This window comes from Anarhichas minor, unplaced genomic scaffold (genome assembly GCF_050575085.1).
Source record: "Anarhichas minor isolate MPS153535 unplaced genomic scaffold, ASM5057508v1 ptg000007l, whole genome shotgun sequence".
NCBI classification, from domain to species: Eukaryota; Metazoa; Chordata; class Actinopteri; order Perciformes; family Anarhichadidae; genus Anarhichas; species Anarhichas minor.
The window spans coordinates 12,418,737-12,442,746 of NW_027466453.1; the positions used below are offsets into that span (position 1 = coordinate 12,418,737).

General features: G+C 41.8%; 2 protein-coding genes across 2 annotated transcripts in view; one reads left to right on the forward strand and one right to left on the reverse strand.

The window, feature by feature from the left end:
• The window catches only part of LOC142944766 (BAR/IMD domain-containing adapter protein 2-like), a 47,802-nt gene extending 25,362 nt beyond the window's left edge, over positions 1-22,440 (forward strand). The window contains exons 4-14 of the mRNA XM_076085875.1: positions 636-697; positions 1,583-1,654; positions 4,145-4,282; positions 10,075-10,227; positions 12,908-13,147; positions 13,692-13,923; positions 14,226-14,427; positions 14,540-14,608; positions 14,702-14,867; positions 15,121-15,158; positions 19,875-22,440. Of these exons, the coding sequence (XP_075941990.1) occupies positions 636-697; positions 1,583-1,654; positions 4,145-4,282; positions 10,075-10,227; positions 12,908-13,147; positions 13,692-13,923; positions 14,226-14,427; positions 14,540-14,608; positions 14,702-14,867; positions 15,121-15,158; positions 19,875-19,944 (1,442 nt within the window). The 3' untranslated portion in view covers positions 19,945-22,440. The remainder of the gene's footprint in view (positions 1-635; positions 698-1,582; positions 1,655-4,144; positions 4,283-10,074; positions 10,228-12,907; positions 13,148-13,691; positions 13,924-14,225; positions 14,428-14,539; positions 14,609-14,701; positions 14,868-15,120; positions 15,159-19,874) is intronic.
• aatka (apoptosis-associated tyrosine kinase a) overlaps positions 21,484-24,010 on the reverse strand; it is a 31,169-nt gene continuing 28,642 nt past the window's right edge. Inside the window, exons 13-15 of the mRNA XM_076085874.1 lie at positions 23,793-23,973; positions 23,486-23,689; positions 21,484-23,059 (exon numbers count right to left, since the gene is read on the reverse strand). Of these exons, the coding sequence (XP_075941989.1) occupies positions 23,031-23,059; positions 23,486-23,689; positions 23,793-23,973 (414 nt within the window). The 3' untranslated portion in view covers positions 21,484-23,030. The remainder of the gene's footprint in view (positions 23,060-23,485; positions 23,690-23,792; positions 23,974-24,010) is intronic.

The window sequence follows — 24,010 nt, forward strand, 5'->3', positions numbered from 1 at the left end:
ATTTAGCTCTTTGTTTTCCTTTTCCTGACAATGCACTGCATATTCAGAAGAGGCAGCCTGTAGGTATATGAAAATGAAACACTCTCACTAGCTGCATGACCCTCCTTATCTCTCCCCTTTTGGTCATTTCCTTTTTGTGTGGAGACTTTTAAACTTTCTTTGAGGTGTTTTTTTTTTTTTTTTTTTGTTCAAGTATAACATCACAATGCCTGATAAGATTAATCAAAGAAAGAAAGGCGAAATGTTTGAGCTCCACAAGACATCAGCACTTACACGCTTGAAGAACCAGAATTTAATTTTAAGCATTTTGTCTCCCCCATTTTTCGTACTTGTCATCACTTGTTATCGTTTCATGTCTCTGTTTTCTGTTACCTTGTACCGAAAAAAACAAACTTCCATCATGTTCTCCGTTGTCCCAGTAACCAGTCACGTGTCCTGTATGTTTGAATATCTCGTATTGCTGCATGAGCTTTGCACGCTGGGGTCTCTCTCTTTCTCTCTCTTGCTTTTCTTGTTTCCTCCTTTTTTCCCACCTGTAGCTACTTCTCTCCTCCCCTTGTTTCTCTGCTCTAGGAATGCTTGTGCTGTTGAGTGTTGTTCACGTGTTCCCTGTCTCCCTCTTTCTCTCTGTGCAGGGGATGTGCTGTTCCAGATGGCTGAGGTCCACAGACAGATCCAAGTGCAGCTAGAGGAGATGGTTGGTATTCTGAGCTCAAAGGGGTTTGTAGCTGTGTGGTTCAACATCGCGCGGTCTCTATGAGACCCTGGCAGTGCAGAAGGTCTCACAATGTAATATTTTAACAATAGCTGTTGTCCCTGAGCTCTCGAAGCCCCTGTGGGCAGTACATGGATACAGGATAATTAAATGAACATGAACTCGTATTGAATGAACAGACATGCTGAGTTCATATAAATCCAGGCTGCTAATACTGGAGGTGGCTGGGGAAGTGGAGTGAGTTAATTGAGCAGTATGGCATTCTGGGTAATACGCTCGTGTAATGAGTTATCCGCAGCTCGTCAATAGTAAGTTCATTAGTTTGTGTTCAGTATATAGAGGAAGGCCTGGGCATAGGTGATCATCATGTGGATGCCCTGGAGCTTGAGCCAGCTGCTCTTTTATGTCTACATCTGCCGCTATGCCGTTACTAACCGTCCTTGTGCATTATGCCAATCTGAGTTGGAAATATGTAAATGTAAACTGTTACTTAAGATAACGGATGTTATCATTAACGGTTCTGAATGTCAGCAGAGCAAAGATTGAACACTTTTATTCTGATATGGTAGCCGCCGGGTCTTCGGGCAGGTCAGTTTACAATCTAGTGACTAAACATTGTGTCAGATAGCACTGAATCAGTGACAGTGACAGTGATGTGCAAGCTGAGAGAGGCTTCACAGGCCAGGACTTTGTTGATAAAACATTTATTCAGTGACTGAGTCAATGAGGATAACACATTTATTTTAATAACGTATTTGTCTATTGCATACAACTCCATGTGGACAACTTTGTTGCTGACCTTGGTATCCACATGCAGCCTTCATGATTAATTTCATTTAACTGTTTTTGTGCTCTCCCCCCCCCCAGTTGAAATCCTTCCACAACGAGCTGCTCTCTGAGCTGGAGAAGAAGGTGGACCTGGATTCCCGTTATCTGACTGTGAGTATCTGATCGTTCTCCTGGAGCCCCGAGTACAGCCTCAATCCAATAAGTGCATATTTTATCTCATTGTTAGTGTTTTATATTACGTTACATCAGATCTGTTTAGGCCTGATTTGACCAAAGTGATAACCGAGATGGAGGTGAAGTTGTGTTTTTAGCATCGGGATCAAACGTGTGTGTGTTTAAAGATATGATTTGGAAAAACATTTCACGTCTGCTCACTCATCAAGGGTCGACTGATTATAATAAACCCCTCCTGGAGTGTGAGTGTGTGTGTGTGTGTGTGCGCGCGTGTGTGTGTGTAAGCAGTGTGGAGCTGGTCTACATGAGATATCTTTAGAATGAGTGGGTTGCAGCCTGAGTGTATAGCAGCACTGCTGCGTTGTTGTTTTGGGGGATGGGATAACGTTGCCATTATTGTATTATTGTACTGTTGGAAGAACCACGTTACGAGCTGCTTCGGCTAACAGGCACTGACTCACTTACACACAACTTAATATGATATTGCTCTGAAAATTGAATTGAAAAAAAGGCTTGTTTGTAGACTTCTGGCCTCTTGACTTAACAAAGAGGGCTCATCAGTAACATCTGAGCTCAAAATGACAACATCGAAGTGTTTTGATTCTTTGTTTGTATTTATTTCGATCTATCTTCAAGTAATCTTGGACTCCATACACATATGGAAAAAGATATGGAAATGTTTCATGCTTCTTTCAGTAGTTGTGATGCATCAACTATTTTAGACATTGCTATCATGATGTATCCCTGAGGTTTTAACATCCATTACTTTTAATGAATTTCCTACAGCTCTGCTGTGGTGATAATAGCAGTCATTTTGCTTCAGACTTTGTGAATTAATCATCTGAAATCTCGACTTCAAAAAGACTCGAAGGAGAGCTCGCTGTTTTCCAAGGCTTGAAGTGCGTGCGTGTGTGTGTGTGTGCGCCGTTCCCAGCGGTGAATCTCGCTTTGTTCTCCGTTTCATTTTGTCTTGTCACGCAGGGTTTTACAACACTGAGGTCAGAATTTGGGCGTTCAGTAAACCTAAAATGCAGAAAAAACCAGCACATAGATTTCCAATGAAGAGGAATATTTCTGGCAGATAAGCTGCAAGAGACGAGGGTCAGATTCTCAAAGTTTACCAAAGTTCATCTGCTGTCCACTCTGTTTCTAACCAGATTTAATCACCAATAATCTCTCTGCAGTAGTAGCCAGTGATTGTGGCGCTGTAAACACAAGTCAACAAGCTTTTGATTTGTTAATTAGAAAGAACATTCCAGCTCAAATGAGGCGGATGCTATGGGTATATTATCTTGTTTACCCAATTTCACCCTGCAAACCTTTCACAATACCCGATTGTGTCTTCCCTAACCATCGCCACACTGTGCGATCTATGCGAGGGGGGGTTTTCCAGAGGAGCCCCGGCTTCAGGGAGTTAAAAATATGAATAGCAGAGCAAACCCATATTGGTTGTACTGCTTTACATCAAACACTTAGGAGAGACTGAAAGGATTTTTTGTCCCATTTTGAGCAAATTAATATTTCTGAGAAGCTCCTGACCTGGAAAATGAATCAACAGCAGATCAATTTAACTTGCAAATGTAATTTTTTAAAATGTATTATTGTGACGTCACTATTTGTTGAGAGGTTCCCAGCTCAGCTCAGACCCACAGAGCTAATACCACCCACTGCCTGTGTCATACTGCGAGTCCTGCAGTGACAACAACTGCTTTGTTTCAGCCCAAAGGGTACCTAGAGGATACCTACGTCCTCGGTGTCTTTCAGTGCGCATATGCATGAGCTCTCCTCAGCCAATGTTGCCTCGTACAGAAACCACATCAGCTTTGTCACACCAGACACAGTTACTATAGCAACAGAGCTGGTTCAGCTGGGAAACAAAGTTGTTATTCTCAATAAATAAATAATTAAACAAGCAGATCAAAAAAAATCAAAAAGCTCTGGTTGTAAAAGGACTAGGCCAATCGTTTTGCTACAAATCACACATTAGGTTTGGCTTTGCAGGCTGCCATTGATTTCTATTCTTTTCACCACCCTTAGACTTGAGATGTGCCGGAGATGGGTAATCACTGACAGTGGACGTTTTTTTAAGAGACACAATCGAGTGCTTTGTTGTTGTAAAATCAAACCTGGGAAAAAAAAAATACAAATAAGCAAGCATGGCTGTGGTAAAGAATCTTCTGAATGTGCTTGTTTCTTTAGATTAAAAAGGAAAATCACACAGAAATAATGTCGCATCCATGAAAATTAAGGTGAAATTACTGTGAGATGATTTTCATACTGTAGTGAAATGAGTTGAATCCAGTGGCTTGTTTTTCAGGTAAGAATTAGTCTTAATTAATCTTTTTAGAAATAGGTTGGTAGTAACGTTGCACATTTGTTCATACGCCCCATCTTTGGTCGCCCTGGCTTTTTTTGATTTGTGGTCCTGATTTTGTGTTGTTGCTCTGCCTTGTCTTCCCCACGTAGGCTGCCCTGAAGAAATACCAGGTGGAACACAAGAGCAAAGGGGAAAGTCTGGAGAAGTGCCAGGCCGAGCTGAAGAAGCTGCGCAGAAAGAGCCAGGGCAGCAAGAACCCCTCCAAGTACGGAGAGAAGGAGATGCAGGTGAGCCTCGGGAGTAAACGAGTAGGAAGAAGGTGTCTCATTACCATCATTATGGGCTGCACAATTCAGGATTACGTTTCTTCCATTGTGAAGGGCTACTTTAGAGCACAAAAAATGTGTCCAATATTAACACTCAAGCCAGTTTGTAGCCCTGCTGTACTTTTAGCAGAGTTTGCATGCATGTGGGTGACTGTTGGATTGGATTTGTATGAGTCTTGGAGGAAAATAATGACTTTATTCTTCATAAAGTAAAGAGAATTCACTAAACAGCCAGGATGGGGGAGGAGGCAGTGGCGACGAGGTGCCCTGAGTGGGAAGGCAAATAGTGGAGGTTTGATTATGAATTGTGTGCCCGCACATAGACACAAACGTTAAAAAGATAAGCTTCACTAAATGATGTACTGAAGGCTGCATTTACTTAAGCCAATGTGTTTCTGCACATGACTTTGATCAGGGTTTTAACAGAATGATTAAAAGCACAGCTTGTATATATACACCACGAAATAGCCGACGCAGTTATCCTCTGAGGATGATTTACCTCAAGCACAGACATTTAAAGATAAAAGCTTAAAGCAGAGCTGTATTATTTACTAAGATTATGAAATATTGCCATTTTATAGTTGTTTTTTGGTCTTACACTGGTGTTATTTACTATATAGCATCCTGCTGTAACTTTTCATTTTTCTTTCAAAATGAAGTCAGAATGTGGACACGTCATGTGAACCATATCAGTGGGCGTGCTTGTGTAACTGCTACGGTACATCTGGATAAAAATGCTCAAACATTTGTATTAAAGACAATATTCTTTGCAACAGCTTTGGTCTTCAGTATCAGATGGCCGACGACCATCGCAACTTGTAAAAATGTATATATATCAAACTGAAGCAATCGCACGATTCACTGACGGAACAAAGCAGTGTTTGTTTTGGGCGTCATCATTCATGTTGCTTCCATCGCAAAGCAGCCTCCGACAGAGCAGCTCGGATGAAATTAATTTTGATGAATTGGAATGAACCCTCAGTGTTAGACATAACTTAATTAGTTACCCGTCACATTTACTTTTCCGTCACTTGAGTGCCTACCTGACAGGCGAGGTAGTGTTCTTCCTCCACATAGACACACGTATACCACCTCTTTATTAACCCTTAAGCCTTCACTGTGGTGTTGTTTACAAGTCATTTGTTGGTTAAATCCTGTAACCTGTTGCTGTCAAACTGAGAAAATGGGGACAGAGTGACAGAGGTTCCTTCACCAGGATATCACTAGAAGCTGGAAGTCTGACTGCCTGGAGAGGTGGAAACAAAAATCTCTAACAGGTTGAGGCTTGCAGGGGTAATAGCTGAGCCGCTGTTGTCTCGTCGTGTTCTGTGGCCGCCCGTGACGGATAATGAACAATAGCTGGACTAGAAACATGATTCTACAAACACTATGGCTACAATGTTTTATAGTCGGGTATGAAAACGTTGCTCTTCCCATGTTGTAGAATAAAGCACCGCCTCTGCCCGGGGCTCTGAGTTTTCACAGTCGCACAGACAACCATCTTTCCTTTCTTGTCTGGGATGGTATGACAGTGCTGGTCGCTGTGATTGCTGTGTCACATTGAGTTTGTTCCACTGTGTCAGGAATGCCATGAGGAGACGCTGCATGAAAGGTCAAAGCGTGCAGCAGTCCAGCTTTGCATTGAGCTGGGCTGGGGACGGGAAAGAGTGTTTGAGTGCACTAAACCAGTAAATGTCAGTCGAGAATGGCAAGTTGTTACATGTTCCGTACTGCCTCGTGTGTTGGATACGTAGGCCTCTGTTAGGTTAGGTGGAGCACAGTTTGACGAACAGAAACGGGAATGGAGGCTTATAGAGTTCATAATCTTCATTAAACCCCAGAATACAAATATTTAGTAAGTATAATTGGCATTTTTTAGAGCCTAATGAGTAGCGATGCTAATTTAGAGTTGGTCTCGAGGGGTTCTGAAATACCACAGGGGCATTAGAAATAAAACGGTTCATCCCCTGAGGACTATGAATGTGCTTAGCCATTACTTTTCTTATCATTAATATCTTGTGTGCAATATTTAAAATGTATCCTAACCGTGGTACAAACAATGTGTGGCAATCTGCCCAATGGACTTTGATATGTTATTTGTTCTAACTTGAAGTTTGGCCGGATGGTGACGACAGACAAAAGGTCAGGGGTTCACTGAAAATGTTAGTGACGCCATGTTTCGTCGCCATTAGTGCGTACTCTATGATACAGTATCTCGCTGTAGATCAAAGTAGATGTGGCGGCAGGCGGCCACTACCGCAGCACAATTCCCAACAATTTAAACTTGATGCATATTGGACATAGAGTGTGACTCTACTACTCTATTACTGCGTCTCTATGACTGATCAATTGGGCCCATCTGCACAGAGGAGCACGCTCATCAGGCTCTGGACTCATAACGTCAGTTAGCAGACAAAAAGGAAAATCAATCTCCTTGATCCACTTTCAGCCTGCTCCCTTCCAGTGATCATATCACGGCTGTAGGCGTGTGAGAGAGAAGTCAACTGGTTTGTGCCAAAGTCCCTCGGGGAGGACGACACACACACACACACACACACAGAGGGAGAGAGCCCTGCACTCTTTCAAGACTCTTCACAATTGCGTCCACCTAAGAAGGCTTCGATAGTGACCAACGTCCAAGACTATTGAGTTAAATTTCTGCGTACAGAGATGGGTACTTTCAGGCAATAATGAGGCAGTTGAGAAAGTAAATGTTGCTGTGCCAAGATCAACATTTCCTCATCCTCCTCCTCGTCCTCCTCCGCCACGTCTTTGTTATTCTAGCAGATGAGAGGCACAAAAGTCTTCTTTCATATCTCCTCTCTTTTCATTAAAAAGTAAAGTGTGTCTGAGCGAAGTCTGGCAGCGGCCACAGATGGCGGACGCATTGCATTGATTGCTCTCTCTCTCTCTCTCTCGCGCTCTTCGCTGTTGTCTCTCCCACTTCTCTGTCTGTCTCTTTGTCTGTCCGTTTGTCCTCCCTTCCCTGTTCTCTCCCGTCTTCAGACACTTCCACTGTTCCATCACATCAATGGGTAAAGACCCTGCCAAAATGCTAATCAGCTCATTTAGTTCAGTGGAGTGGACTAAAGTAGCAGTAGAAAGGGGGTTTCATCTAGATAAACTCCTTTGCGCCGCATAGGCTGTTAATAAGAGCTCAGACAGAGACGGGGAGACGGAGTTCACGATTAAGGATGAATGTCTCGAGATGTTCGATAAGCTCCGGGTTTCTTCAGCTCGGTGTCATCAAATTGAAAAGGGATTCCAACCTGGAATCGTGGATTCATACGGATGGAGAAAAAGTGCGCTGGTGTCGTGCAGGTGCAGTGGATGAGCACTGACCAACACACCCAGCAGATTTAAAGTAGTACTGTAGGTGTAGGTGCTTACTGTTCTGCGCCCTGGAGTGTTACAAAACAATTCTTTTGACTCCAAAGAGTGCTGATGATGAAGGAGCTGTTGAGCAGACCTAAGCAGCTCCTTAACTGTGCAGGAAAAATGCTTTTGAATCCCCGCAGGAAGGAAAATGAGTATCAAAGGTGTTGAGTTTGTGAATCGTCTGTATGCTTCACTTTAGGAAGGGTGTGAAACCCTCCCCGTGTCAGTGATTGTAATTACTGGAAGCTGTATTGGTGCTCAGTGCAGCAGGAGTGCACACTGCATATCTTGTCAGGATTTCGCCCTGAATATGTCAGTATAAGGGGGGAGGCAGCAATGCTGATCTCTTAAAAGCCTGCATGTGAGAACTGCATTGACGTGTTGCAGGTTTCATTTATATTCATAACCTTTGCAAAACAAGTTATTCCAGCTATGATGGAACCTGAGGTTGCTCAGCTATAATAGTGGCTGCTGTCTGCCTGGGCCCTTCCCCACTGCAGTCGTTGTCTTGGGTTACTTTGGTGACCTTTTTTGAATGGTTTGAGAATCGGGCCATGTGGATCTGACAAGTCCTTTTAGCTTGTTGAGGTGACGCTCAGCCCTTTAACTGGAGGCTGTGCCTGTAAAGAACGAAAGCAACTGACTGAACCAGTTTCAAAGCACTTAATTTGAGCTTAAGGTGTACAGAAAGAACAGAATAAGGTCAGGCTGTTCTCAGGAGAAAAATGCGTTTCATCCCCGTCTTGCTTGATTTGACAACTTGGCTCTGTGGATTTGTGTAGTAAGGGTTTAGGTGGATTGCTACCACCGCTAGTGCAAAAGGCCATTCCTAGAAAATGTAAGCATCATTTATGTACTGAAAATATTCCTCCACACATGGACTCCCAATGAACTAACTTGTTGCTTTTGGCAGTGGGGAAGTAGTGTGCTCTGGTGGTTACTAAATGAGATGCATCTACGCTGTGCGGTGGCACCACAGGATCTTACGTGTAGCTGCAGGAAACGACTCTAACTTAACAAACTTCTTTTATTGTTCACCTTTGTGAAATATGATGAAAAAACCTTCTCCAATGTATTCTAGTGCTTTGAGAATACCGAACCTGAGGAATTATGACAATTATTCTCTTTTACAGCTAAGACTGAAATGACAAAAGTTTGTCTCTGTACCATTTCCTAATTTGAAAGGGTATTGGACTCGTGTCAACAAAGAACGTAGCCATTTTTATCATTGGAAGCATTCAGAACAAAGTGTATTTGGTGATCACCCGTGACACGCCAGCTTGATTTGTAAACCAAAATAAACTCATTTATGTGCATTTGTTTCCAGTTGTGTAAAAGTAAACCTTTACCCCACAGCAAACTTCAGTGACTGTCCCAAAGAAAAGGTCAAATCATTACAACTAAATATAACCCTCTCATCTGTCAGCACTAATCAGCAGATGTTACAGGATTAAAGCCATGGATGTCGGCCTACTTCTAGACTACAGTATCGAAAACGTTCAGCTACCAACATGCAAACTCTGCTTTCTGTCAATAGGGTGCCTGACATGTGTATGCACACACTCGCATACAAACCTAAATGCCACTTCCTCCTCAAAATATGACTCCCTGTAGCTTCTCATCACCCCGACTGCCCATCTTGCATGTGTGTGTGTTGTCAGAGTACTCTCTGAGACATTTCCCATTTATTTTTAGAGAGCTCATGTTAAGACGAACAGTCCGCTTCCGGTCTCCTTCTCTTTCCGTCTCTGTTACTCACTCTTAAACAATTATTAACACGCTGGCTATTTGTTATTGTCTTGACACGTAAAATCAATAAGTGGATTTTTGTGAGCAATTCCACCTCCACACTGCGGGATCTTCAGTCATAATTGCCTTGCCTCGGCAGCACTCAGGAGGGAAAATCTGGCCTGAGAAAGTTACTGAGTAAGGCTCTTTCCTTGCACAACTATTACCTCCAAGGTGCACTTACACCCTAATTGCTCCAGTGAGGCTCTGCGGTGATTGGCAGTAGAAGACTGAGCTGGACTGAGCAGCTCTAAGTGTGAATGGGTGTAATTGTGTGAATGTGAAGAAGGGTGTTATTTAAAAAAAAAAAAAAGGAGTACTTAGATAGCTGCTTTGACCCTTTCCTTGTCAGACCTTCTGTCCATTTGGCATAATGCTGTGAAAGGACCTGCAGTGCACCGGTAGCCAAAAACTTCTTTTTCACTGTCTCAGGTGTTAAACCTATACAAAGATAATGATTAGGCATATGAAACAAAAGAAAATGTGGACATCTTTTGATTCAAAAACTGGCATGGTGTGATTCTTTTGTATTCTTATGTCCCATGTGTCATTGTGTTTCTTGCCCCCCCCCCCCCCCCCCCCCCCAGTTTGTGGAGACCATCAGCAGTAAGCAGACTGAGCTGGACACCTTCATCGCAGAGGGATTCAAGACAGCCCTGTCTGAGGAGCGTCGCAGGTACTGCTTCCTGGTGGACCGCCAGTGTGCCGTGGCCAAGAACAGCAGCGCCTACCATGGCAAGGTAAGTGTCAAACGACCAACAATAAGAGGGTTTTTATTTACGATCAAAGAAAGATGAGGAGAGACATGAACGCCATGGAATTAGAATAGATAATTATGTATTTCAGTCATGGCTAATGTTCTCAAGAAGACAGCTGTTTAAGTCAATGCTGCCACTTTCAGTATTTCTATATGTCTATGGCTAGATATAATAAAAAAATACCGAAATGTTTTGCTTTAGAGTGTTCCACTCGCAATCTCCGCCAATCTGCTTCAGCAGGACTGTGTGGGTGTGTTTTGATCACATTTGATTGATTGTGATGACAACACAAACAAGCATCCCCTCAACTGTTATCAGATGGAAATGTCGCTCAACTCTGATTGGTGCACAGAAATGACATCACATTTTTTTTTTTTTACACCTGAGCCTCGCCAGCTCATAATTATCGTAGGAAATCTCCCATTCGAAATAAGCAAACATGTTCCCTTGAATAATTCATTCTATCATCAAGTATATGTTTGCAGTAACTAATGGAGTCTAACCTGTTGTCCCAATGTCACCGTAGCTTTCAATAGTTTTCATCCCTCAACTAATGAGCAACACAGTTCCTCTCTGCTATGTCCAAAAAGGGATGTGTGCAGAGCTTGTTAGGTCAATTTTATAAAATGAATTTTCCTTTCTGCTGTTGTGTTGATTCTAGCCAGCTACTCCCCGTCTGTCATCTGTGTTTTATTTGAAACTCACCTGCTGCAAACCATTGTTCAGCCAAGAGAGCATACTAGGAGATATATAATTCAAAGTCGCATTAGCTTTGACCGCTCACAGGGGCCTCTTCATTTTAAAAATTCATTAAGACTGTAGACAATGCCCAGCTGACAGGCATATCTGAAGCTGTAATCCATCATTGCACCTTCGAGTGCCCGGCCAATTTTTTGTGTAGAGAACTGCCTTCGCTTGTTTGGTTCATGAGAGACTTTAGTAGGAAAAGACATGAACACGCTGAATGCGGAGGAAAAATGGATCGAAATCAAAGCTCAGGACAAGAGTTGCAAACTGTTTCTCACTCATTTTGTTTACAACAGTCCGTAGATCGTTTTATTATACCCGCTTGTTATTTTCACTTTGCTGCTGACATTTAAAGCGAAGAACCTTTTTAGATCTGAACAGACCTATATCATACCATCAAAGGTAATGGAGCGATATTAAGGATTTCGTGTGTGTGTGTGTGTGTGTGTGTGTGTGTGTCAAATGTATGCCTATCCATTATCCAAGAATTTGATATTCTTGCGTAATGAAGTATATCAGTCTCCTGGGATTACTGGTGGGTGTGAACTGCCAGCCTGAAGATGTGGCTGGAGGAAGACTCTTTGTGTGTGTCCGTGTGCTGCTGTCTGTGTATGCGTGTGTGAGATGCTGCTTCTTTTTTCAACATGGAGCCCTAGTCATTAATCAGGATGGGGGTGTGCGTGGGAAGAGTTCACCTTTAGCAAACTGAAGAACCCTCTCCCAGAGGGTTCACTGTGTGTGAGAGGGGGGAAAAAGAGACGTTAAGAGCTACAAATTAGCACATACAAAGGGACAAAACTGTCAGTGTTTTGTGTCTTTGGCCATGTGTGTATACTGTACCGTAGAGTTTTACACAAATGTGTGGATTTCTGTCCTTCCATTAAACTCTTCTTTGGATGGTTGTGGAAAGAACAGCCGTGTCCACAGGCTGTGAGACGCTGCAGTGGGCAGCTTGGTTGTATGTTCGTCTGTCCCACAGCATCACCCACGCAGCACATTATCATAGTTGTGCAAAGGGCAGTGGTCAAGGATACAGAGTGAGGAAAAACCTTTGAGAACTGATGTTCGTAACAATTCTCTATTTAATAGACTGAGCTTTCCTCTGGTCGCATTGCCACTACATCGATACCATTTAATGCCTCCGCCCGCGCCGGCGACAGTCGTGGCTGGAGGCATTATTTTTTCTGGTTATCCTGCCTCTACATATGTCCCATTCTTGTGAACCCAATATCTCTCACTTGGAGGAAATTTCTTCAAATTTGGCACAAACAACCTCTTGGACTCGAGGACGAACTGATTATAATTTGGTAGTCAGAGGTAGAGATCACTGTGACCTCACAACACACATTTTTTGGCCATAACTCAAGAATGAATATGCTAAATATGAAAAATTCACACAAATATAGTTAGTAGTAGTTAGGATACTATGACATTTTTATGAAACTATTTTATGGCATACTATTCTATGACATTGTTGTAGCTTACTATACTATGACTTTCTTCTGATATACTATACATACAATTTATATGGCAAAGTATTCCATGATTTATTGGGACATCTTATGACATATTATACTATGACATTTTTATGGTATTTTTATGACATACTATGACATTTTTATGTCATACTTTACTATGACATCTTTTATGGAATTATATATCTTATTATACTGTGACATTTTTATTTGCACTTTTATGTCATACGGTACTATGACACATTTGTAGCATTTTAATAGCATATTATACTATTACATTTTTCATTGCATTTTAATGTCGTATCACACTATGCCATTTTATGGCGTTTGTATGTCATACAGTTTTAAAGCATATTAATGACATTTTTATAGCAACTGCGAGGCGGTAATTCTAATTTAGTTTTTTTTTTTTTCTACAATCCTTTCCTTCCTTCTTCCAGGGTAAAGACCTTCTGACTCAGAAGATCCCAGTTTGGCAACAGGCTTGCTCAGACCCCAACAAGCTGCCGGAGAGAGCCATGCTTCTGGCCCAGCAGATGGGCTCAACTGCCCTTGGGGGTACAAGCCCCCTGCATACCTCCAAATCCAACTTGGTCATCTCAGACCCTATCCCCGGGGCCCAGCCTCTTCCTGTGCCCCCAGAGCTGGCTGTTTTCATGGGCAGTGGCCTGGGACACCCAGCGGTGAGTTATGGGAATAATTGGCTGATGGAGGCTAAAAAAAGACGGTAACTTTAAGCCAGAGCAAATGCATTTTAATTTTGCTGCTTTGCTGTGGTCTTGGATAGCACATTACAGACCAAGAATATATGGCAATTTATCCAGAAATGTTCTTTGTTTTTGTTAAGAGAAGTGAATTACATAACTATAATGACTTCACTTCAATTTCCTCAGTGGTGCCACTGTGAAGGAGCTAAGGGTTCTCGACCTGATGTCAGCTAGTCCACCTTTGGTCCTCCATGAATGTGCAAATCAGACAAAGATCCGTCTAGTCTCACTTTAAAGATGGCACTGAGGTTTATGGACCATTTAGAGTCTTTATTTTACTTCATGACTTCGATACATTTTTACTCGACTTTTCTCCAAAGTCGACTCCAAGGTTTTGTTAGATTAGTTAATATGAATGCAACAGATGTGAATCATGACATATCATCACTTGAGCTTAATATAAATATTCTATGAAGTAATTGCTTATTTTACTTATTGATCTTGTTGTTTATTCCAGAGGCTGATTGGCCCCGATGGTATGTCCATGGTAAATGGGACAACAGGAGTCCACGGGGAGGAATATTGGACGGATGGTGGGACTATATCCGTGCCCCAAGTCAGTCCTTCATCCCCTCAGACCCAGGCGCCTGGCCAGTCCCAGCCTCAGCCACAGAGACAAGTCAGCGATGTCTACTCCAACACCCTCCCTGTCCGCAGGCCTGCCCCCGCCAAGAATAAGAACCCCGTGGGTAAGATATCCAAAACACTGCGAGAATTTAATGAGCATCAGTAGCACTGCAGCAAGACAATTACAAGCAGAATATTTGATTGAGCATCAAGCCTATTCCTATCATTTTACTTAAAGGTACACTGAGGAGTACTTTAACACCTCATGAATAGTTTAAATCATAATAAGATTATCATCTTCCAATGTCTATGTTAAATTACAATGGCGGCCATTGGGATGAGAACTGCTGCTCTTCGGTGTCTCAAAGGAAGCACAGGGAATGTTCGTGTCACTGACCAAGGTGTCTGTCTGCAAACATTACAGGAGAGACACGAACCCTGCCCAGGTCCAGTTCCATGGCAGCAGGCCTGGAAAAGAACGGGCGCGCTCGTGTCCAGGCCATCTTCTCCCATGCTGCAGGTGACAACGGCACCCTGCTCAGTTTCTCTGAGGGAGATGTCATCACCCTGCTAGTGCCTGAGGCCCGCGATGGCTGGCACTACGGGGAAAATGAGAAGAACAAGATGTAAGTAATGTGCTAATCTATTCTAACACATACTGTGAGATCGGATAAATACTTGTTACTTACTACAGTTAATGTAGACGTATAAGTTAACAAAGTGCTCCCTTTTCCTCAGGCGTGGCTGGTTCCCATTCTCCTACACGCGTGTGCTGCCTGAAAGCGACAGTGAGAAGCTCAAAGTGAAGTACGGAGCATTATTCTGTCACAAACTGTGTCGAGTTAATGAGCCCGAATGAACCCAAGTCTGAGGCTCTTTTTGTTTTCTTGCCTATCCCAGCCTCAACCATGGGAAAAGTAGCAGCACAGGGAATTTGTTGGAGAGTGATGCATCACTGCCCACACCTGACTATGGCCTGACCGCCCGACTGCTGGCACAGAGCCTAGCACAGACCCGCCCACGGCCCTACAGCATGGCAGGCTTTGGCACACAGGTTGGTGCACAGGTTGGTGCAATTTAGCATATGTAGTATCCGTTAACGACACACAAACGCTTACTTCTCTTGCTCACTTAATTTGTAGCCCTCCTCTGGTTTAGTCTTGTGTTTTGCATAATTGGATATGAGTAATGCTGCAGTAGCTGTAAAGGAGACTTTGGCTCAGTTTCTGCTGCCGCCTAGTGTTTGTATGCAAGTACAGCAAGGTAATTCAGTCCTACACAAGCACACAATGTAAAAAGTGTCACTTTTATCTTTTCAGCCTGCTATTGAGGATTATGACGGCCGCTTTGCCACAAGGTAAGTGCCTTTTCTGCCCTCTAAGTATTGACTGATGACTGCTGCTGCCATCTGGATTGTTTAACTTGGATAATTTGGATGTAGTTACTTATTAGAGAAAGACACAAGAGCCACACACTTCAGCTGAATGGCATTTCACCCGAGTTAATACATGCTGGAATATTCAAGAGACAGCAAGGCAACTGCTTAATATATGCAGTGTCCAAATGCAATGCTACATACACCTTCTAAGCAGGTTCAGAGTATGTGGTGTAGTGGACACAATTTGGTGCATGCATACATTATTCTCCACAGAGTCAGTATGGATCCTAAAAATGACCTGCTTTTTTTGAGTTCAGTGTTGTAAACCATTGTCCCATAATACAATGACCAGTTGCAAAACATGACTAATAGTAGGTAGTAGTGAGATAGTACAAGGAAGATCATTTTCATTTAAATTGGCACAGGCATTTCTCACATATTGCATCACTCTGAAGCACATTTATTTTTAACCAACTGCATAGAGTATTCCATGATAAATGGTATACAACAAATACTGTATACAGTTAGTGTGTGGGACACTTTGATGAACCGTACAATCACCCATATCTGAATAAGATAAGCAGTATTTATTGTTTGCTGTAGAATATTTTTCCAGTATTAGTTTATTAGTTAAGTCTATAAGATGTCAGAACAATGTGGCAAATTTGAATCGGCCGTCTTCAAATTACCGTCTTCAGAACCCAAATATATCCAATTTACAATAAGAAGCAAGTGGCCCGAGAATTTAGGATTTCACAATTGACTCAACAAATGACAATTCATATTTATTTTGGATCGACTAATTGATTAATACACACTAATATGTCACAACTGGTGACGAATATAATTAGGCCCAAGCGATTTATATTTTTGCTGTATCGGTAAAATACCCACCTCATGAGATGTATGCACAGTGTTTCCTTTGAATATTTTTTACTGTCTTTTTTTTTGTCCTTTGCTCTTGTTTACTTAACTTTAAAAAAGAAAATAGCTCTTTAAAGTAATGAATGCAGTCTAGCGGGGGTCAGAGTCTCAGTTTATAGTCAGAGTACTCTTCTTGGCACAGTATAATATCACTGTAATCAAATCCTTGCTGACTCAGGAGGGTTGTGTGAGGTTAGGATTAGGAATGATGCCATGCCTGTTTCCGTCCAATCAGGGAGTACATCTTTGTGTACGTGTATATAAGTGTCTGTGTCTGTGTGTGTGTGTGTGTGTAAGAGAGGGAGAGAAATGGCCTACGTGCACTCGTATTAGTGTTTGGTGGAGTACATGTTGTGACGGTAGACATCACGCTGACCTCATCTCAGTCATCACTGCTTGTCAGTCTGGGGCTTTGGGCACCGGTGTCGAGCTGTTTTACATACTCTTGTCTGCTCTGAATGTGTTTTTTTTTTGTTTTGTTTTCTGTATCAATATTTTGAGACAACACTGTCGTGCAGGGTGTATTCACCCCAACAGACTAATAGAACACTACATCCCTCCAGCTAAGGAGATGACTTGATTTTCTCATCAACCTTAACTTCTGGGGTTTGTCTACTTTCTTAGTGACAGACAGAGGTCTGTCACTAAAACCGCTTAATATGGGCAGTAATATCCAACCGGCAAACATATCTAGATTTAAAAAGTGTTGATGAGGGAATTGGAAGTCCAATCTTCCTGATCACGGCAGGCGTGTTTGGAGCTGTAGGTGGGGCGACATATGTTTCGTGACCCCCGCCTACACTTCTCCAAAACTCTACTCTGCCTCCTTGTGCCTGTCTTGTCTTTCTCCATTTCTCTCTGAGTGTGTCCGACCTGGCAAGCTTCCTTCTCTCTTTGTTCCACAGTGACAGTCCTGATGGCAAATTGATTTCGACTGTGTGAGAACAGACATAAAGACAGACACAGACAGCTGCGGATAGCACAGGGGCCTCTTCCTCCCCATCTTTCCCTCCTCTTAGCCTCCCTCCTGTCCACTTATCTCCACCTCTCCTCCTCTGCCTCCACACACACCCCTTCTCCAAGTGGAAGAGGCCAGTTTCATCCCTCCTTTCTGTCCTCTCTTCCTCCTCGGGTCCCTCCTTTCCTCCTTCCGTCCATCCCGGGTGCTGCTGCTGGTGGTGTCGATGTGGACAGTAGCGGTTGGTGGGTGGAGGATTGCGTTGAGCGTGAGAGCCAGAGTGGGCCCTACCCGCTCGGCATGCAGCGATATGGACTCTGAATACTCTATCTCTGATCACGGTCCACCATCACGGACTGATCTCTCAAGAGACTGCCTTGGCTACTGCTTGTCTTTCATGCATGTACATGGTTGTGTCATTTTGTTAAACTAAAAGACATGTTCATGTACTGTACAAGTGCCAAAAGACTTCAATGTCGTTGTACTAAAGCCACTGGCCGAATGGCCTTTTTTAAGCACACGTGGGCCCAATATTATCGAGTTCCCACCCAACACACATATGCTAAAAAAAAAAAAAAAAAAGCTTTGTTTAAAGTAAGGCTGTGCAGCAGATTACTATGTTTCTGTTCTGAGAGATCCCGTAGGTCGCGCTGTGCTTCCTCGTGTCAGTGCTAGACTTGATTTTCCGTCCACAGGGTGTGTGTCATATTTGCCTTACTTTGCTTCTTTTGTTTTTTTCTATTAAACACAGACTTTATGTGCAATGAAGCAAATTTTGAAATTCAGCTTCTAGAATATACAGAATATATATCTACGTATATAAATTGTTTCCATCAGTCAACCAAATTGCACTGTATTATGATCATTGCAAAACCAGTTTTCATATCAATTTTCAATTAATCTTTCCAATCTCAGCCCAATTAAAAATCTGTCTTTTTTTTTTTTTTTTGCCATTCTTGGCTGAACTTACTGCCAGAGTTGTTGGTACAAATGAAAATGCCTCACTCCAATAACCTTCAGTGTGGTCTTTTTTCTGAGGCTATTGAGTTTGGAGGGGTCTTCTGTTGAGTATTCTCAATAACAGCTGTGATTTAGTTTTTAGGTGAAATGACAACCACGGCTTTTGCAGCTCTGTTATTTATGATTGTATTCCCTGAGTGGCTCTGTAGTTTTTGGTCTTTTTTTTAATTATTATTATTGTCCTTGTAAAAAAAATTAATAATTTCCAGAAACAATGAGAAACTACTGATTAGTTGAAGTGTTTATCTTATGCATGCTGTGGAGGGAAACCAGAAAATGTGATACTAAAAATTGACCTTGAATGTATGGTGACTTTTTACAAAGGTATTCTAAATAAAACATATCTCTATATATTAATAAACAGTCTGGTCTGACGAGAAATCTGTTCTGTCAGTGACGCTGACATTTTCAGTTTTGTTGAACTTTTTTTTTCCCTCTTGTTTTAAAGTTATGGCTGGCGAACTGATTTTATTTTATTTTTTTATTATTGTTAATAATATAAAAAGGGAAAAGCAGCAAATCCTCATGTAAGCAGCAACTGCCAGTGTCTGTTTTGTCCTTTCCTCTCTGCTCTTGCTTACTGAACTTTTAAAAAAAAAAATAGCTTAATTAATTAATTCAGTCTATTCTTTCTTGTTTCAAAGTTATGGCTCTTAACTGATTTTCTTTTTTTTCCCGTTAAATGTTTAAATGAATAATTTTTGCGTGACTCATTTCAGGCCACAGCTGTGTCCCAGGCATGCTGTTTATCCTTATACGTCTCCCCCGTAACACCCAAAGCATCTGTGGTGCTCTTTGTTACTGTAACAAAACAAAAAAAACTTGTCAGAAAGACTTTCCGTTTGTGTGGTGGTGTTGTGTATATGTGATTTGTGAGTGTCTGAACTCTGCCTGCCTGCTTATCTTCTTCTTTTTGTTGTATTTTAGCTTGTGTGTGTGAACTGTGATGGAAATAGTAATGTACGCATTTTTAGCAGACACGCCTGCCTGTTGATTGCATTGCATTTGCAGTAAACTGTACGTCCACTAAGGCGAGCCACAGACACATTTCCTCACCTAGTTTAGGGATTTGAAAAGCAGCATCACAGTATATGGCATGTTGAGCATGAAGTGTGTACTTCAGTGTGAACCTACGGTATGTTCATCTTGCACCAGACTAACCAGCAGTGTCGTTACAAAATGTGACCCATGCATGATCTGAGCGAAGAGCCATTCAAACCCAAAGGTTCTCTTTACCTTCCAGTTTGGGTCCAGAATTGTCCCGCTTCTGAGGGAACAGGACCTCCGTAAGTCACCAGCCTCCATCGCCTCTCAGCCAATCCTTTTACTCCTTCTCTCTGTTACTCATGGTTCTCTCTCTCTCTCTCTCTCTCTCTGCTGTCATTGGCTTTCTGGCTGCAGTAGGATGCTGGGAATTACGGGTCTTTTCTGTCCTTTGGCCTCCGTGGATGTGGCAGCATTTGGTTCTGTCAGTCCAGGAGGCTTTGGGTTGTAAAAGAGCTATTTTTATGTGTGTGCATATCACAATATCAGAAAACTAACCCTGCATGCAAGCCTATAGCGAGCTGTTTTTGTTCTTTTTTTCCTCCCACATCTTACCTGAGCTTTCTCATTACATGCTTGCTGAAACTCACCGTAGATACTGTAGCTATTTGCTCAGCTTTACTGTAAGAAACAAAGCAATGGGAAGGCAGATTTCTTTGGGTGTTGTTGCATATCTGACCATGTATCCCCTCTAAATTCTGTCTATGTTCAACCTAACTGTCCTTGTCTCACCCCTCCTCTTCCCACAGTGACCGTTCCATGGAGGTCTACCTCCGGCCCACCTTCAATGATGACCGATCTGCTCCTATCTTCTACTAGCGGCCTGCTGCCCACTTTTGTCCACTAATGGGCCCTTTTTTGACGGAGAGAGAGAGAAAATAACCAACATTGACATGTGTCAGTTGTATGATGTCATCACAAGAGGGCACAAGAGGTGTCACACTACTAAGAATTAAGTTTCTTTGCCGTGGAAATTCACTCTTGAGAATTTCTAGTTAATCCTCGTGATATTTTTTTGCAAATGCCTCCACAAACATTGAATGTCTCAGCCTGAACATTCAATCGCATTCAATTGTGATAGCAGATTTGATTAGTTATTTAGATCTCACCAGTTGTGGATAAGGTATGGCTAATAGGTTTTTACTAGTAATGCAGTAACAATATTATTTATCTGCACTTATGCGATGGGATTTATTTTGTCCTTCAACACTTATACACTGTAGATCTCATTTGAGGATTATTTGCATTCATGAGCAGCGAAGGAACAGCAAAGGTTGTTTTAATGCAGCTTGAGGGTGAATAAGATTGTCGACAACAGTTCAGTGCATCACTGTAATCTGCACAGTGTGTTGATTGGATGCTGCAACAAATAGCTAGAACTGGTCAGTTGGTAAGTAAACTATGATTCTGCTTTTGTTAAATGATATAACATAGTGATATATTTACTAGTTGTGATACAGTATACCCATATTTTAAATGTGGGAACTGTGCCTTCTATTCTTTTTTTATATGTATTTCATGCAGCATTGACCCAATCATTATGTAAACTGGTTTGAGGGCTTATGCATCACAGTTCAATTAGTTTTTTTTTTATATTCCTTAATGTAAAAGTGGGGTTATTTTTGTTTTGCTTGTAATGTCAGAACTTTTTTTTTTTTTTTGCTTAGCAATCTCCTGCACAGTGCGATTTCACTGAAATGCAAGAATATTTCAGTAATGTCTAAGTTGTCAGATATCCAAGAGATGAACTACACTGCATACATAATGGGTCTTTTTAAAAATATATATATTTAGCTTTGCGGGAGTGGTAGCTTATCAGATAAGGTACAGTATTATCATAGCTTTTGATCGTTCATTCTCAGTATTATACACTCGTCTGGGAGAAAAGCTTAGATCAGAGGCATTTATCTAGTGTTGGGGTAGAAGCGGAGCTGTATGCGATTAAAAGAAAACCAAAAAAAAGAAAAATAGTTGTGTGAACGTGTTAAAATGCCTCTGAGACTGCATGAAATCAAGTTCCATCATGAAAAGTCAATTTTCCATGGATGAGTCCTTTACACTGAGTGATATGATCAGGCTTTTATTACACGGCTCATTTGGGCAGAAAGTTTCAAATCAGTTTTTTTTATTTTTTTTTTTTTACTTTTATATAGCTTTCATTGTGTCCATTTCTCACTTTTGTTCCCATTTGTATTATATCCGTACTGTACAGAAAGTGCATAAATTATCTTGTCCAAAATAAATCTGAATGGGCAGAAACTTCACACTTTCATGTGTCGTGTTTTCATGTGGTCTTGTTTTGTAGGAAAGTGCACCTCTTCGACATCGATGCAGATAAATGTATCACAGACACACAAAGGAGAAAAAGTATTTGGATTTATTTGTTTGGGATAGTACAATAGCAATGAGTGAGGGGGAAAATGGAAAGAGCAATGATGTTACTACCGGTGCACACAGCAACCCACCTCACCTTCTCCAAAGGTGTCTGCCACTTTAGCCAATAGGCCTTGTAATATCTCCGGCAAATTTTAAGAGACCATCATCCTGGATTGCATCTTTTTCAAATTCGTATAAAAATACTAGCAACGTTTTCTCTTCTTGCAGAAATGAAAAGGCAAGGTTGAGAGGAAACTGAATTGGCACTTTGAGCTACAGAAGGATAGAGAAGGGGAGGGAGCTGTCGATACAGCAGTAGTAATTCAAGTCAAGCTACCTGCTACATGTTGGTAAAACATTCATACAATATGTGAGATGTCATATTTTGAAGTTTTGTTTTTTTTCTACACCCGGGCATTCAGCACAAATCTAATAGAATACATTATGTATGACACTGTGGACAATACATGGATGTAGAAAAGATGCATGATGACATATTGACATGACACCGCTCGGTAGTGAAACGCCTCTATCCCTTCGGTGTCACTATTGCTGATGAAATGTCACATAAACAAAGCTAATATGCCACAAATAAAGTGAAACTGTAGCTGGCACTGTGGACACAAATAAGGAACCTCACATGTTTAGATATTTTCATTCCAGGAGAGAAGGGGGGGGGGGGGATGAAGAGCAACAGAGCCGCAACTTCTGCAATAAAAGACCCAGTTTGGCTATACAAAGTGCTTCAGACAGATATGGTAACTCTAGACATATACTGTAGGTCATCATTAACCAGAGTGAGTGTTGGTGACAATTAGGGAGTGACAACTTGATTTCCTGCATCATATTTCCATTAACATAGCATAGCGAATCCACCATCAATATGATTTGGATTAAGGGACTAAATAAGTTCCTGTACCTCCATTCTACAAACACCCTCACCACCACCACCGCCCACGGCTGTTATAAAGTCTGGTTTTGTGTTTAGAAATCGACAATAGCAACAATTATTGAGCATTGTTCTCTGGGGCCAACAATGAGGGCTGAAACAGTCTTTAAAAATGCCAGAGAAATGTTGAGCGGGTGGACCAAGGCAGCCAATGAGAGGAGCAGTTAAGAAGCCTGTCATTTCCTTTAATTCACCTGTTATTTTCATTTATTTTCTTTTAAATTAACTAATTTAGCTGTAATGTCACCAACAGAAATCGAGATATACTGTATATTAACTAATAAACTTGTAGATTTTAATTCTGCAAACAATACGATCTGAATTGTATCCACTGGCTTGGTTGTCTCACTCAGGTTACCGCACCAGCAGCTATCCCTTTTGCCACAAAATAAAAAAAAAAAGGTGCCAAATAATCGTGTGTTTTTTCACTACAATATGAGGCACTGTCTCCTAAAGGGTCACCAGGGTCAGATGCCCCAAATGTTGATAAAAAATAAAACTCTGTAAAACATTTAAATATAATGCTGCTTTTCTGTGTTGAGAAGGACCAGGATTCGTCCACTCAGGACCGTGGGGCCAATCAATCTTTTGGGCCATCTTCTCTGTTACCTGTTGAAAATCAAAGATTGGAAATAAGTATGGAAGCTTTCATTGCAACATCTCATTATATACACACAGAAATGGAACTATGCACAAAATTCTGAAAACTTGATGCGCACGTATCAACAAATATAATCAACACTGCTAAGCTACTAAAAAATGTGTCATTGTTTTTACTCAAAAATAAATTCTAAATCAGCCGGGATTCATGTACAGATTCATGTAAAGACAGGTGGCGCCAACATAAAACCCCCCGAAAAAAAGTCTCCCTTTTAGTTAATGAGGGCTTCTGTGATTTACAGGGCTCATATGCTGTAGCAACAAAAAACAAGAGCATTTATTACTATATTAGATGATCGTGAATTTAAGATTAGAGAGAGAGTTTCAACATTCTACAACAGTCCCAACTGTGTATGAAAGACAGTTAATACAGACCTGTAGCTGAGCCCATGTGGGGGTCGGAGACATGTGTGATAGAGAATCGGGAGACCATAAAACGGTTAAGCGCTACAGCTGCAGGTTTCGGAGCCTCGGGACGGTTGGAGGGGGATGTGGGTGAGGACGGGGGCTCGGGGATGGTTTTAGGTGAGGATGAATGCGGCTCTAACAAGAGTTCATCTTCCCATTCATAACCCGCACCTGAATGCACACAGAGAAGTCACAATTGCAGTTATTGTGAACAATCTGAGACACATCAACTAGGATAACTCTGCGTAGCATTTTGTATCCTTGACAAACTCACCCTTCTCTGAGTTGTTCCCATCTGTTTCTTCAGAAACACAAAACGGTTCACAGGATCGAGCTTCAAGTTCAGGGTCAGGTTGCAGCTGGTGGTCAGTGTTTTTTTCCCCCGAAGATTCCTGTCCATTGGACTCTGTTCCAGTGGGGAAGGCGTAATCAGCCAGCTCTCCCGTGGGGCTCTCCTAGAAGACATGAACGTAAACATCCCCCTCATTCTCT